The sequence below is a fragment of the Ranitomeya imitator genome, chromosome 2 (genome assembly GCF_032444005.1).
Source record: "Ranitomeya imitator isolate aRanImi1 chromosome 2, aRanImi1.pri, whole genome shotgun sequence".
In the NCBI taxonomy this organism is placed as follows: domain Eukaryota; kingdom Metazoa; phylum Chordata; class Amphibia; order Anura; family Dendrobatidae; genus Ranitomeya; species Ranitomeya imitator.
The window spans coordinates 239,315,190-239,330,581 of NC_091283.1; the positions used below are offsets into that span (position 1 = coordinate 239,315,190).

General features: G+C 45.6%; 2 protein-coding genes across 2 annotated transcripts in view; both read right to left on the minus strand.

Annotated features, from left to right (window-relative positions):
• Positions 1–9,429, minus strand: part of LOC138662844 (oocyte zinc finger protein XlCOF7.1-like) — a 30,202-nt gene extending 20,773 nt beyond the window's left edge. The window contains exons 1-2 of the mRNA XM_069748822.1: positions 9,305–9,429; positions 9,016–9,106 (exon numbers count right to left, since the gene is read on the minus strand). The gene's annotated coding sequence lies outside the window, so the exon portion shown is untranslated. The remainder of the gene's footprint in view (positions 1–9,015; positions 9,107–9,304) is intronic.
• Positions 9,430–10,041: 612 nt separating this feature from the next.
• Positions 10,042–14,945, minus strand: LOC138662845 (gastrula zinc finger protein XlCGF66.1-like). The gene is made up of 4 exons (XM_069748823.1): positions 14,889–14,945; positions 10,743–10,892; positions 10,434–10,613; positions 10,042–10,351 (listed from the first exon to the last, which is right to left on the minus strand). The coding sequence occupies exons 2-4, from the start codon at positions 10,818–10,820 to the stop codon at positions 10,184–10,186; spliced, it is 426 nt and encodes a 141-aa protein (XP_069604924.1). The 5' UTR covers positions 10,821–10,892; positions 14,889–14,945; the 3' UTR covers positions 10,042–10,183.
• Positions 14,946–15,392: the final 447 nt, after the last annotated feature.

Consider the following 15,392-nt stretch of genomic DNA (forward strand, 5'->3'; position numbering starts at 1 on the left):
GCTGACAGAGGAAGAGGCTGCGGCACCCGGAGACCAGCTGTCCGGGAGAAGGAGCCAGGGACGCCGGGAGCAGGTGAGTATTACATATTTACCTGTCCACGTTCCACCCACCGGGCGCCGCTCCCATCTTTGCGTCCTCTTGCACTGACTGTTCAGGTCAGAGGGCGCGATGACGTACTAGTGTGCGCGCCGCCCTCTGCCTGAACAGTCAGTGCGGAGAGACGCCGAGACGGGACGCTGAGGAGCTGCAAGCAAGAGAGGTGAGTATGGCATTTTTTTTTTTTTATTGCAGCAGCAGCAGCAGTATTCTATATGGCACAGCTTTATGTGGAGCATCTATGGGGCAATAATTAATGGTGCAGAGCATTCTATATGGGGCACAGCTTTCTATGGCACATCTATGGGGCAATAACGGTGCAGAGCATTGTATATGGTACAGCTTTCTATGGCACATCTATGGGGCAATAATCAACGGTGCAGAGCATTCTATATGGGGCACAGGTTTCTATGGCACATCTATGGGGCAATAACGGTGCAGAGCATTGTATATGGTGCACAGCTTTCTATGGGGCAATAACGGTGCAGAGCATTGTATATGGGGCACAGCTTTCTATGGCACATCTATGGGGCAATAACGGTGCAGAGCATTGTATATGGTGCACAGCTTTCTATGGGGCAATAACGGTGCAGAGCATTGTATATGGGGCACAGCTTTCTATGGAGCATCTATGGAGCAATAATGAACGGTGCAGAGCATTCTATATGGCACAGCTTTCTATGGCACATCTATGGGGCAATAATCAACGGTGCAGAGCATTCTATATGGGGCACAGCTTTCTATGGCACATCTATGGGGCAATAACAGTGCAGAGCATTGTATATGGGGCACAGCTTTCTATGGCACATCTATAGGGCAATAATCAACGGTGCAGAGCATTCTATATGGGGCACAGCTTTCTATGGCACATCTATGGGGCAATAACGGTGCAGAGCATTGTATATGGTGCACAGCTTTCTATGGGGCAATAACGGTGCAGAGCATTCTATATGGGGCACAGCTTTCTATGGCACATCTATGGGGCAATAATGGTGCAGAGCATTGTATATGTGGCACAGCTTTATATGGAGCATCTATGGGGCCATAATGAACGGTGCAGAGCATTACATGTGGCACAGCTTTATATGGAGCATCTATGGGGCCATAATGAACGGTATGGAGCATTATATGTGGCATAGCTCTATATGGAGCATCTATGGGGCCATAATGAACGGTGCAGAGCATTACATGTGGCACAGCTTTATATGGAGCATCTATGGGGCAATAATGAACGGTATGGAGCATCTATTTTTATTTTTGAAATTCACCGGTAGCTGCTGCATTTCCTACCCTAGGCTTATACTCGAGTCAATAAGTTTTCCCAGTTTTTTGTGGCAAAATTAGGGGGGGTCGGCTTATACTCGAGTATATACGGTATTTTGTAAAATGCAGTCACTTTTGGGGGCTTATGCTTTTCTGGCACCTCAGGGGCTCTGACAATGTGACAGGTCACTCACAAACAATTCCAGCAAAATCTGCTCTCCAATATGGCGCTCCTTCCCTTCTGAGCTCTGCCATGCACCCAAACAGTGGTTTACCCCCGCATATGGGATGTCAGCATACTCAGGACAAATTGCACAACAACGTTTGGGGTCCAATTTCTCCTGTTACCCTTTGGAAAAAGATTGAGGGTGAAAAGATCATTTTTTGTGGAAAAAATATGATTTTCTATTTTCACGGCTCTACGTAATTAACTTCTGTGAAGGACCTGGGGGTTCAAAGTGCCCACCACACATCCAGATAAGTTCCTTGGGGGGTCTAGTTTACAAAACGGGGTCATTTGTTGTGGGTTTCCACTGTTTAGACACCTCATGGGCTCTGACAATGTGACTTGTCAACCACAAATTCCAGCTAAATCTATGGTGCTCCTTCCATTCTGAGCTCTGCCATGCGCCCAAACAGTAGATTTCCCCACATATGGGGTATCTGAGAGCTTAGGAGAAATTGCACAGCAAATTGTATGGAGCAATTTCTCCTGTTACCCTAATAAAAACGCAAAATATGGAGCTAAAAAGATTTGTCAAAAATGTTACAAAAATTCTGTGAAGCAACTGGGGGTTCAAGGTGCTCACCATGCATCTAAATACATTCCTTGAGGGGTCTAGTTTCCAAAATGGGGTCACTTGTGTGGGGTTTCCACTGTTAAGGCACATCAGGGGCTCTCCAAACGTGACATGTCAACCGCTAATTATTCCAACATTTTTACATTCAAAAAGTCAAATGGCGCGCCTTACGAGCTCTGCCATTCACCCAAACAGTAGATTTCCCCCACACATGGGGTATCAGCATGCTCAGGAGAAATTGCAAAACAAAATGAATAGTCCAATTTCTCCTGTTACTCTTGCGAAAGTAAAAAAAATTAGGTCTAAAGGAAAATTTTTGTGAAAAAAGGAAATTTTTATTTTTCCTTCCACATTCCATTCATTCCTGTGAAGCAGCTGAAGGGTTAATAAACTTCTTGAATGAGGTTTTGAGCACCTTGAGGTGTGCAGTTTTTAGAATGGTGTAACTTTTGGGCATTTTCTGTCATATTGACCCTCCAAACTCACTTAAAATGTGATGTGGTCCATAGACAACTTTTAACCCTTATAATGTCCTAACAAAAAAAATTGTTTTTTTTTCCAAAATTGTGCAGATGTAAAGTAGACATGTGTGAAATGTTTATTAACTGTTTTGTGTGATATGACTTGTGAAATTTTCAAAATTTTCGCTATATTTCCATTTTTTTTAACAAATAAATGCAAGTTATATCAGAGAAATTTTTACCACTATCATAAAGCACAATATGTCACAAGAAAATCTCAGAATCACCAGGATTTGTTGAAGCGTTAGAATTATGACCTCATAAAGTGACACTGGTCAGAATTGAAAAAATTGGCCCGGTCACAAAGGCAAAAACAGGCTCTGGTGCGAAAGGGGTAATATTTTGCTGCACAACTTTTTTCCTGTAACTGTCAATGAGACTTCTGCTCCTCTCGGCAGTTATTTTGGCCGCTCCTCAAGAGCAAACGGCTCCAGTTGTCTCGTGTTTGAAGGTTGCCTTTTCCAGACGGCATGTTTCAGCTCTTTCCAAAGATGCTCAATAGGATTTAGGTCAGGGCTCATAGAAGGCCACTTCAGAATAGTCCAATGTTTCCCTCTTAGCCATTCTTGGGTGTTTTTAGCTGTGTGTTTTGGGTCATTATCCTGTTGCAAGACCCATGACCTGCGACTGAGACCAAGCTTTCTGACACTGGGCAGCACATTTCTCTCTAGAATCCCTTGATTTCTCATATAGAGAAAGAAAGTTCGGAGTATCTGAGTTATCTTGAGTTTTAGATGGGGAAGGTTGGGTTAGTTGTTGGGATGGGGGGTGGGAAGGGGGGGGAGGAGGGCATTGGGGGAGACCTGGGAGAGACGATTCTTATTTTATACCTTTTTCTAAGGAAATGGGAGGGAAGGTTAATATTATAAGTTGGAATGTTAGGGGGCTAGCGGACGCTACTAAACGTGCGGCAATATTTCAGTACTTAGTGAAACAGAGGCCCTCGGTGATATGCCTGCAAGAAACTCACTTAGTGGAGGAAAAAGTAGATATGTTACAGAAAAAATGGGTGCGCAGGACATATCACTCGACTTTCTCTAATTATGCAAGGGGGGTGTCTGTTTTGATCCATACTAGTACTCCATTTGAGGAAGTTGAGGTTAAAATTGATAAAGATGGTCAGTATGTCCTTTTGGTGTGTAAAATTCTTAACCGTCTGATTTGCATTGTTTCAATATATATACCCCCGCCGTATTCTGGTAAGAAAATTCAAGAGATTTTGGAGCATATGAGAGGGTGGGTCGGGGTTCCTCTTCTGGTGGTTGGAGATGTGAACAATATTGCCGACGACCATTGGGATAAGAGTAATCACGCTCCGCTACGTAGGGACGGTAATGGCACTCCTTTTGGGAATTACCTTAGAGAAATAGGCTGGATTGACTTATGGCGGGTTCGAAACGCTAATACTTATTCTTATTCCTGTTACTCGACCACGTATGGTTCTATGTCTCGTATCGATGTCGCCATGGGCAATGATGGGATGAACGAATTGTTAAGTGAGGTGGAATATAATCCCAGGATTCTATCAGATCATAGTCCAGTTCGGGTCTCATTAAAATTATCTGAACAGGTTGGTTCACGGAAGATGGGATGGAAGGTTCACCCCTCCTGGTTACAACTCTTGGACATGGAAAGGGTGGGGGCTGAAATAGAGGAGTTTTTTAGGATTAATGACGGGAGTGCGGAATGCCACGTAGTATGGGACACCATGAAGGCGTATTTAAGGGGGATTCTGTTTCGTGACATTTCACGACACAAGACTAGGACTAGAGTACAGGATCAAGCTATTCTGGAAGAACTGAAGGCAGCTGAGGCAGCATTGGGGGCCCATTGTACTAAGGAGTCTCAGAGTCGGATGAGGAAGGCCCAAGAGGAGGTCAATCAATTATATTTGAGAAGGGCGGAGAGATTGCGGGCCTTTCAAAAAGCGTCTTTCTATTCAGAGGGGGAAAAGGTGGGGCATTTACTTTCGGTAGTGGCGTCTGCACAGAGGGACTCCTCTCATGTCTACTCCATTAGGAGGGAAGATGGAATATTGGTTACTCAGGGGGAGCAGATTTTGGAAGTGTTTAGGAAATTCTACAATAAGCTATATACTTCAAGTGTGGACAGGGGGGCTGAGGACATGACGGACTACTTGGAGGGGATTGACCTGCCTAGGTTGAGTAAAGAAGACTGTGAGTTGTTGGAGGAGCCGATTGGGGAGGAAGAATTGGGGGCCGCTTTGGCGGGGGTTGCTGGGGGTAGGGCTCCGGGGGCGGATGGTATTCCAGCTGAGATGTACAAGGTATTGAAAGAAACTTTGTTGGCCAAACTGTCGGAGGTGTATAATAGGTCATTGGAAAGAGGGGAGTTACCTGTTTCAATGAGAGAGGCTATCGTGGTCGTTATCCCTAAGGCCGACAAGGACCCACAATTACCAGAATCCTATAGACCAATCTCACTTTTGACGGCTGACATTAAGATACTGGCAAAAGCTCTGGCAAACAGGTTATCTAGGGTGATTGACAGACTGGTTCACCCGGATCAGTCAGGCTTTATGCCCAATAAATCAACGGCACTTAATCTGAGAAGGTTATTTTTAAATTTGCAAATCCCTTCTGACAATGTTGGCAAACGGGTTGTGGTATCCTTGGACGCTCATAAGGCTTTTGATTGCGTGGAGTGGAGTTATTTGTGGTCAGTACTGGAACGAATGGGGTTTGGACCTAAATTTATCTCATGGGTGCGGCTGTTGTACTCTTCTCCGGTGGCCAAAATTAGAGTGAATGACGCTCTCTCTGAGACTTTCTCTTTATCTAGAGGTACTAGACAGGGCTGCCCTCTGTCCCCGCTGCTCTTCGCCTTGGCGGTGGAACCCCTTGCCGCAAAGATCAGAGGGTCCCGGGAGGTGAAGGGTTTTATGTACGGGGAGGCGGAAGAAAAAGTAGCGTTATACGCTGATGATATCCTGCTCTTCTTGGAGGATTCCGAGGGGACCTTGGTAAAGACGGAGGCCATTATTGAGGAATTCGGGAGTTATTCGGGCTTAAGGATCAATTGGGACAAATCGAATATGATGTTGATAGATGGGGATAGTGGGGACGGTGATGGGGGGGACTCTGTCACAAGGTTGAGGCTAGTTGAGAAATTTAAGTACTTGGGGATTCAGATCGCACTCCCTCTGACTAGCTTTGAGGAACTGAATTTGGCACCTCTTCTGCGTAAGATACGTACCAGGGTCCAGGCGTGGAAAAAGCTACACTTATCGGTAATTGGTAGGATAAACCTGATAAAGATGATTGTGATGCCGCAGTTACTCTATGTGTTGCACAATTCCCCTATATGGATATCGCAGAATAGGTTTCGGAGGATTAGATCTTTGTTTGGTGAGCTGATCTGGGGTGGGAAGAGCCCCAGATTTAAACAGGAAACCCTACAGAGACCAAAGACGGAGGGAGGGGTGGCATTGCCCAATCCGTGGTTGTATTTTTTGGCCTCACAGTGTCAGCATTTCAAGGGATGGGGAGATGGGTCAGGTGGGATGCGGGCACCTTGCAGCCTGAGATCATTGATTGGGACAAAGGTGTTGAGTGAGGGCCTAGAGGGGGGACATTTCCGTGAGAAAGGTTCTAAATTTTGCACTGTAAGGCTCATTCACAAGGTGTGGGATAAAGTTAAAGGAATTAGGGGTGTACGGGCACTCACTAGATTCTCACCCATTTGGAACAACTGTGTCCTACAGGAGTTTAGACAGATGGAGGGATTTCATATTTGGAGGGAGGCAGGCATCTCTCGGATGGGCCAGATTTTACATCAGGGTAGAATTAGAGACTTTGAGATATTGCAGGAAGAATTTTTACTCCCGGAGTCTGAGATGTACCAATACCGTCGTCTTTCTCATGCGTACCGGGCACAGTGTAAGAGAGGGCCTGTTGAAATCCAGGTGGATCTTATGCTGGATTTTATCCTTGAAGGGGGAGGCACGAAGGGGGTGATTTCGGGTATATATGAATTCCTTCTATTTTCTTTTCTGGCGGAGCACCCTATTAGAGCAAGGGCGAAATGGGAGGCTGACCTGGGGGCGATTGATGATGACCGATGGGAATCAGTATTGGATTATGTGCCCAAGATATCAATGAGTGAGCCTGGTAGGCTGTCACAATTATTTGTCATTCATAGGGCTTACAGAACCCCAGACATGTTGTTCAAAGCCGGATTAAGGCCTAATTCAGAATGCCCTAGATGCTCGCAGTCCGAAGCGGGCATCCTTCATATGTTGTGGCAGTGCCCCAGGCTGTCCTCCTTTTGGGTGGTGGTGTTGAATAAAGTGGGTTTGGCATATAGTTGTAATGTGCCTCGGGATCCTCTGGTATGTGTTTTGGGCTATGTGGAGGAGGTAATAACTGATAAGCTGTATAAAACGGTTATAGCTAGACTGTTATTTATTGCGCGAAAGTTGATCGCCAAATTCTGGATTAGGGAAGAGCCACCAACAAGGATAGACTTTATGAAGCAAGTGGACCATATCATTGCTTTGGAGAAGAGTATCTACGTTAGGAGGAACAAGATGGACCTCTTTGACAGGTTGTGGAGCCCGTGGCTTGAATCAATGTGACCTGAAGACCTTTTGCCCCTATGGAAATATTTTTTGACAAGTCATATTCCTCTTCTTGTACTTTTGTATGTGATAATTTAGTGGGGGATGACTCTTGACAGGTCTCTAGTGGGTGGGGGGAAGGGGGGTGGGAGTTTGGTTTGGGACTAAATAAGTTTTCTAACAAAAAAAAGTATTGTGTATTTGTATATTGCTGAAAACAAACTATTCCTTTTATTGTCTATGCACAATTTTGATGGTTTAATAAAAATATCTGATTCAAAAAAAGAATCCCTTGATAGTCTTGAGATTTCATTGTACCCTGCACAGATTCTAGACACCCTGTGCCAGATGCAGCAAAGCAGCTCCAGAACATAACAGAGTCTCCTCCATGTTTCACAGTAGGGACAGTGTTATTTTCTTGATATGCTTTATTTTTTAGTCTGTAAACATAGAGCTGATGTGCCTTGCCAAAAAGTTCCATTCTTGTCTCATCTGTCCATAGGACATTCTCCCAGAAGCTTTGTGACTTGTAAACATGTAGTTTAGTTTAGTTTAAAAGGCAATCCTTGAGATATGAAAAGCAGAGAAGATAGTGCCAAGCATGTTCATGGTGGAGATCTTTTGAGCTGCCAGTTGACCACGAACAGTGTTCCCAATACATTGTGTCTGCAAACTATTCCAGCTAGATCTGCATTCAAACAGCTAAATGGCGCTCCTTCCCTTCTGAACACGGCCATGTGCCCAGAGAGTAGTGTACAATCGTATGTGGGGTATTGTGAGAAGCTGGAAAATAATTTGTAAGATCCATTTGTTTTGTATTATCCTTTGTGAATAATTCCAAAGTTATCACCACATAAAGTGACCACGTCAGATTGTAAAAATGGGGCCGGATCAAGAACACAAAACTGGAAGAGGTTAAATCAGAGGATTCTGGACACTACTGTAATCAGAAACTGACTATAGACAATAACATCTACTGAAATGCTCAAACTGAACAGTCTCCATCAGTAATAAATGAGCAGCTAGTGGTGAAACCTCTCTGGGGTAATTAGAGCACGGGGCTCGGTGACTTCACAATCTAAACTATCGGAAGCTCCAATATTTTCTGTCAGATGAGTTTCAAGAAGAAATATTACACATTTATAGAGAACTGTGTATAATAGTGCAGAGCGGAGATGTCTTAAAGGGAACCTGTCAGCAGGATTGTGCTCAGTGACTACAGACACTGTCAGGTCGGTGCCGTTATACTGATTACACCGATACCTGGTGATGAAATCCGTCTTGTGGTTGTTGTTTTATCTGGATTTGTAGTTTCAGTTAATGAGATTCTTGTGCTCTGGGGCGGGGTTGTGGGCGGGGCTTTATGTGGTGCTGGGGGCGGGGCTTTATGTGGTGCGCTGATTACATATGCATCTGTATTGGCTTATGACAGGTCGCTGGTCCCTCACTACACGGGTCAACAGCCCCTCTGCCTTTGGATCCTAGACCCGGTGGCATAACGCGTGGTCCCGATCGCTGCCATGGAGACCCGATTTCGTCATGACGACATCCGGGTCTCCAGACTTGAGAGGCTTCCTCTCAAGCGCAGTGATGATCAGGAAGTCTCTCAGGTCAGTGTATAGAAGGAGAATGTTGTGGTCTAGAGGTAAAATGGTGATCATGGTAATACGGCCGGACTACACCACCGATAAAGCAGCCACAGCCGGTGATTGAGGAGAATCTGTGACTTCTCTACATTTAGTGGTCACTACTCACCTGGGTAGCCATATGTAGGAATCTCCTCTTTACACCGCTCATCCCCCCTCACATATGTCTCTGTAGTATTAATATGGGTCAGATCTTCACCCTGAAACAAATATTGTAAAAGTCACCGACAGATGGAGAAGTCACATCTATGATCAGCTCTAATCCTGCCATCTCCACCGTTCTCATTACACAAGTATAAAACATATAATACTGGTGGATAAAACAAGACTGAGCACAAGACCTTCACCGGCGTCTACACATCATAGGGGAGATCTCCTGACACCTTCTCTCCATCTACCTGATGATCCTGAGGAGCATTGGGATCTTCTTGGTTACAATCCTGTGGAAGAAGAGGACGGGGACATCTCTCTGGTGTTGTCCTCTTACTGGATAGATCTTGAGGAAACACATACAGGGAGTGAATTCATTCTTTACTAGTGTTGAGCATTCCGATACTTGCGGTATCGGAATTCCGATACCGAGATCCGATACTTTTGTGGTATCGGGTATCGGTATCGGATCCATTGGGATGTGTAAAATAAAGAATTAAAATAAAAAATATTGATATATTCACCTCTCCGGCGGCCCCTGGACATCACGCTGGTAACTGGCAGGCTTCTTTGTTTAAAATGAGCGCGTTTAGGACCTGCGAATGACGTCGCGGCTTCTGATTGGTCGCGTGCCGCTCATGTGACTGCCACGCGACCAATCAGAAGCCGCGACATCATTCTCATTCACTAAACTCCTAATTCTAGGAATTTAGGACCTGCGAATGACGTCGCGGCTTCTGATTGGTCGCGTGGCGGTCACATGAGCGGCACGCGACCAATCAGAAGCCGCAACGTCATTCGCAGGTCCTTAAGGCGCTCATTTTAAACAAAGAAGCCTGCCGGTTACCAGCGTGATGTCCAGGGGCCGCCGGAGAGGTCAATATATCAATATTTTTTATTTTAATTCTTTATTTTACACATTAATATGGATACCAGGGCCTGAAGGAGAGTTTCCTCTCCTTCAGACCCTGGGAACCATCAGGATACCTTCCGATACTTGGTGTCCCATTGACTTGTATTGGTATCGGATATCGGTATCGGCGATATCCGATACTTTTCGGGTATCGGCCGATACTATCCGATACCGATACTTTCAAGTATCGGACGGTATCGCTCAACACTATTCTTTACATACAGATAATTATAGGCCGTGTGTATTTAGTCCTATTACCTGGAGATGTGAGGGGCTGGGGAACCTCCATTATGACGTTCTTGTACAGATCTCTGTGTCCTTCTAAATACTCCCACTCCTCCAAGGAGAAATAGACAGCGACATCCTGACACCTTATAGGAACCTGACACATACAATGATACAGTCATCCCCCGATCCCTTCATAGTGTTACTGTATAATGTCCCAGCATTCCCAGCAGTGTCACCTCTCCAGTCAGCAGCTCAATCATCTTGTAGATGAGTTCTAGAATCTTCTGGTCATTGATGTCCTCATGGATCAGGGGGTGAGGTGGAGGCCCCATGATTGGGCTCAGGGGTCTTCCCCATCCCTCAGACACAGGGTCCTGACAGCGATCACTAGAGGTCTTCTTCACCACTGTGTAATCCTGGTAATGGAGAGACACATTAATAAATCTCACTACAGACATTTCCAGAGTCCTCACCTCTCCAGTTCTGTCCATCTGTTATTCCCATAGATAAGAATGATGTAATGTGACGTCATCAGAATCTCTCACCTCTCCAGTAAGCCGGAAGAGGATCTCTAGGGTGAGGTGTAATATCCTCTCCGCCATCTTGTCTCTGCCCATATCCATCTTTGATGGGTAAATCAGGAAAATTTTCTATTGTAGAAGATCTTCACTGACAGGATCCGATATTGTAGAGACCTGAATGAGAAGATGAGCCGATGTAACATCATAAGAATCCTGTAATAATACAATTACTGGAGATAATAAGGGAAACATATGAGGAGATGTATTATTTTACAGTATTTAGTTTCCTTCTTTACATCTACTAATAAATCCTATATATTTAGGCCACAGACAACAAGCAGTTTCTTCCTCGGAGTCGGCAGCTGAATACGTTCCTCATAGACTCATCTTCCATAACGCTAATTCTCGTCTCATTTACCGACCCTGGAATGGGCATTAGCAATACTGCAGGAGATATTCATTACACGCGACATGAGAAATAACTACTTCATGATGAGGACGACATCTTCATCTTCTACTACGGCTCTAGAGACATATTTGGCCAGAGTCGGTCACTGAATCCATCACCATCTATATGAAGGTTTCCCGTCTTCCCCGCACTGTAATCTTCTATAACGTTAGATCTCAGGTCTGATTCACACACAGAAGTTTGTTTATAGCCTGGGAAGGGAGTAATACCCGTGGAGCTTCCCAGGCTAGTAACATCAACTCAGAACTGTATACTTAGCCTTTAGTGATGTAGGGTCCCCCTATATTTAATAACCAGCAAAGGCTATGCAGACAGTTGCGAGTTGATATTAATAGCCTAGGAAGGTGCCATGGATACTGCGCCCCCAGGCTAAAAATATAAAAGGCACATCTCTAAAGGTACCGTTACACTAAACAACTTACCAACGATCACGACCAGCGATACGACCTGGCCGTGATCTTTGGTAAGTCGTTGTGTGGTCGCTGGGGAGCTGTCACACAGACAGCTCTCTCCAGTGACCAACGATCAGGGGTTAAACTTCGGCATCGTTGAAACTGTCTTCAACGATGCCAAAGTCCCCAGGTAACCAGGGTAAACATCGGGTTACTAAGCGCAGGGCCGCGCTTAGTAACCCGATAGTTACCCTGGTTACCATTGTAAAAGTTAAAAAAAAAAAAAATACATACTCACATTCCGATGTCTGTCACGTCCCCCGCCGTCAGCTTCCCTGCACTGACTGTCAGCGCCGGCCGTAAAGCAGCAGAGAACAGCGGTGATGTCACCGCTGTGCTGTGCTTTACGGCCGGCGCTGACACAGTCAGTGCGGGAAGCTGACGGCGGGGGACGTGACAGACATCGGAATGTGAGTTTGTATTTTTTTTTTTTAACTTTTACAATGGTAACCAGGGTAAATATCGGGTTACTAAGCGCGGCCCTGCGCTTAGTAACCCGATTTTTACCCTGGTTACGAGTGAACACATCGCTGTCACACACGCCGATCCAGCGATGACAGCGGGTGATCAGCAACCAAATAAAGGTCCTGATCATTCCCAGCGACCAACGATCTCCCAGCAGGGGCCTGATCGTTGGTCGCTGTCACACACAACGATTTCGTTAAACGATATCGTTGCTACGTCACAAAAAGCGTGACGTTGCAACGATATCGTTAACGAAATCGTTATGTGTGAAGGTACCTTAAGATGCACCAATTCTAGCACTTAGCCTCTCTCTTCCCACTTGCCCTTTAGTGGATATCGCTGAAATTGTGATGATGGGAAGGAGAGGGTGACAATACCACACCCCACCGAGCCCTGTCGATTCATAGGCATTAGTGATGAGTGAATATACTCATTACTCGAGATTTCTCGAGCATGCTCGGGTGTCCTCCGAGTATTTTTTAGTGCTCGGAAATTTAGTTTTAATCACCGCAGCTCAATGATTTACATCTGTTAGCCAGCAAAAGTACATATGGGGGTTGCCTGGTTGCTAGGGAATCCCCACATTTAATCAATCTGGCTAACAGATGTAAATCATTCTGCTGCAGCGATGAAAACGAAGTCTCCCAGCACTAAAAAAATACTCATAGGACCCCCGAGCATGCTCTGGAAATCTCGAGTAATGAGTATATTCGATCATCACTAATAGGCATCATAGCAACCGAGTGGGCTACTTTTATGGATGATACACTCCTGCCTATCCAACTATCGTATGGTAAATATCTCATAGATCCTGGGTTCATTAGTATCTGCACCAAGAATGAGGCAAAGTGAGTATTTATTAATTGTCGGTGGTCGGAGGTAGTCAGTGAGGTGGATGGTACCATATTGTGCATGTAGGGGGCAGTACTGTGGGAACATTAGAAAGTGGGGGGATGGCAGTACTGTGGGGACATTATACTGTGTGTGAAGGGGATGCCAGTCCTGTGGAAACATTGTCGTGTGTCTGTGGGAAGCCACTACTGTGGGAGCAAAATACTGTGTGTGGTAGGATGATGGCACTGTGGGAATTTTATACTGTGTGTGGGGGTATGGCGGTACTATGAGAACATTATACTTGGTGTGGCGGTATGGCGGGACTATGAGAACATTATACTGTGTGTGGTGGTATGGCGGTACTATGAGAACATTATACTGTGTGTGGGGGTATGGCGGTACTATGAGAACATTATACTGTGTGGGGGTATGGCGGTAATATGAGAACATTATACTGTGTGGGGGGGTATGGCGGTACTGTAGGAACATTATACTGTGTGGGGGTATGGCAGTACAGTAGGAACATTATACTGTATGTGGTGGGATGGCGGTACTATGAGAACATTATACTGTGTGCGGGGGTATAGCGGTATTATGAGAACATTATACTGTGTGTGGTGGTATGGCGGTACTATGAGAACATTATACTGTGTGTGGGGGTATGGCGGTACTATGAGAACATTATACTGTGTAGGGGTATGGCGGTACTATTAGAACATTATACTGTGTGTGGGGGTATGGCGGTACTGTAGGAACATTATACTGTGTGGGGGTATGGCGGTACTGTAGGAACATTATACTGTATGTGGAGGGATGGCGGTACTATGAGAACATTATACTGTGTGCGGGGGTATAGCGGTATTATGAGAACATTATACTGTGTGCGGTGGGATGGCGGTACTATGAGAACAATATACTGTGTGCGGGGGTATGGCGGTACTATGAAAACATTATACTGTGTGAGGGGGTATGGCGGTACTATGAGAACATTATAGTGTGTGTGGGGGTATGGCGGTACTATGAGAACATTATACTGTGTGCGGGGGTATGGCGGTACTATGAGAACATTATACTGTGTGTGGGGGTATGGCGGTACTATGAGAACATTATACTGTGTGGGGGTATGGCGGTAATATGAGAACATTATACTGTGTGTGGGGGTATGGCGGTACTATGAGAACATTATACTGTGTGTGGGTATGGCAGTACTATGAGAACATTATACTGTGTGTGGGGGTATGGCGGTAGTATGAGAACATTATACTGTGTGTGTGGGGGTATGGCGGTACTATGAGAACATTATACTGTGTGGGAGGGGGTGGCGTAGTGTGAAAATCCCTTTTTTAGCAGAGATGCCAGTACTGTGGAAACATTATACTGTGTGAGCGCCATCATATATATTACATAAGGGGTGTAAAAAGGAGAGTCATAAAAAAGACTCCTCAGGGCTGTGCTGCATTTGTACAGACTGCTATCTGCCGTCCAGACGGGACCATGTGACATCAATGGGGAGAGGGAGGGTTTCCGGAGGGAAGAGTCTAGAGGGTGCACCTGGTCAGGAGACCTTGATGACGCAGTTACTGATATTATAAAGGCCGGAGCCCCAAAGGCAGAACAGATTTGGCGCCAACAAAGGAAAGGGGTGCGGGGAAGAATCTGAGGTACCAGCTCATGGTAAAGTGCCCGAGGCAGCTGGGTGTGGGGCAGAACCCTGCTTACAGGGGCATAATGGGGGCATTACACTGTGTGGGGCCAAGAAAGGGGCCCTGTACTAGGAGAACAATCCGCTCCCTCACTTCCTGTCCTCCATAGTTGGCTCGTATGTATCTATTACAGGAAACAGAACAACAACGTTATGATTCTTATAAAGTGGCCACAACAACCCCAAAAGAGTCTCCGTGTAGAAGGGGTTAATGTCCCCGCGCTCAGTAATGGGGAATCTCCACATACCTCCACCTGCAGAGCCGCACTCCACATATATGGCTGCTCTGTGCGCACAGGACCTGTGATGAGGTCACAGGAGGGAGGAGTCAGGGGTCACGTGATCCGCAGTGAAGACGCTACATGGAGACTTCTCCTCAGTCAGTGACATTTCCGCCATTATTCGCCCTCACTACTGGCACAATTACCTCGCGCCGCCTTTTCTACACAATGTTATGTGTGGAATATAACGTGTGATTTCTCTGGAGACAAATAGACCCCACACATGAGGGAATTATTACCGGTTACCGGACGTCTAGTATATGGCGGCATATGATTGTGCTATCGCCTCCACACCAGGAGCTAAAATGCCGAAATCTCGCTTATTTACTCCCTTCCAGTGTCCGGCTAAAGGTACCTTCACACATAACGATATTGTTAACGATATCGTTGCTATTTGTGACGTAGCAACGATATCGTTAATGAAATCGTTCTGTGTGACAGCGACCAACGATAAGGCCCCTGCTGGGAGAT

Coding starts and splice junctions, on each gene's coding strand:
- LOC138662845 (XM_069748823.1), bottom strand. CDS start 10,820: ATGGATATGGGCAGAGACAAGATGGCGGAGAGGATATTACACCTCACC. Junction 10,614..10,742: donor TCTTCCGGCTTACTGGAGAG/GTGAGAGATTCT, acceptor CTCCATTACCAG/GATTACACAGTGGTGAAGAA. Junction 10,352..10,433: donor TTGAGCTGCTGACTGGAGAG/GTGACACTGCTG, acceptor TGTATGTGTCAG/GTTCCTATAAGGTGTCAGGA.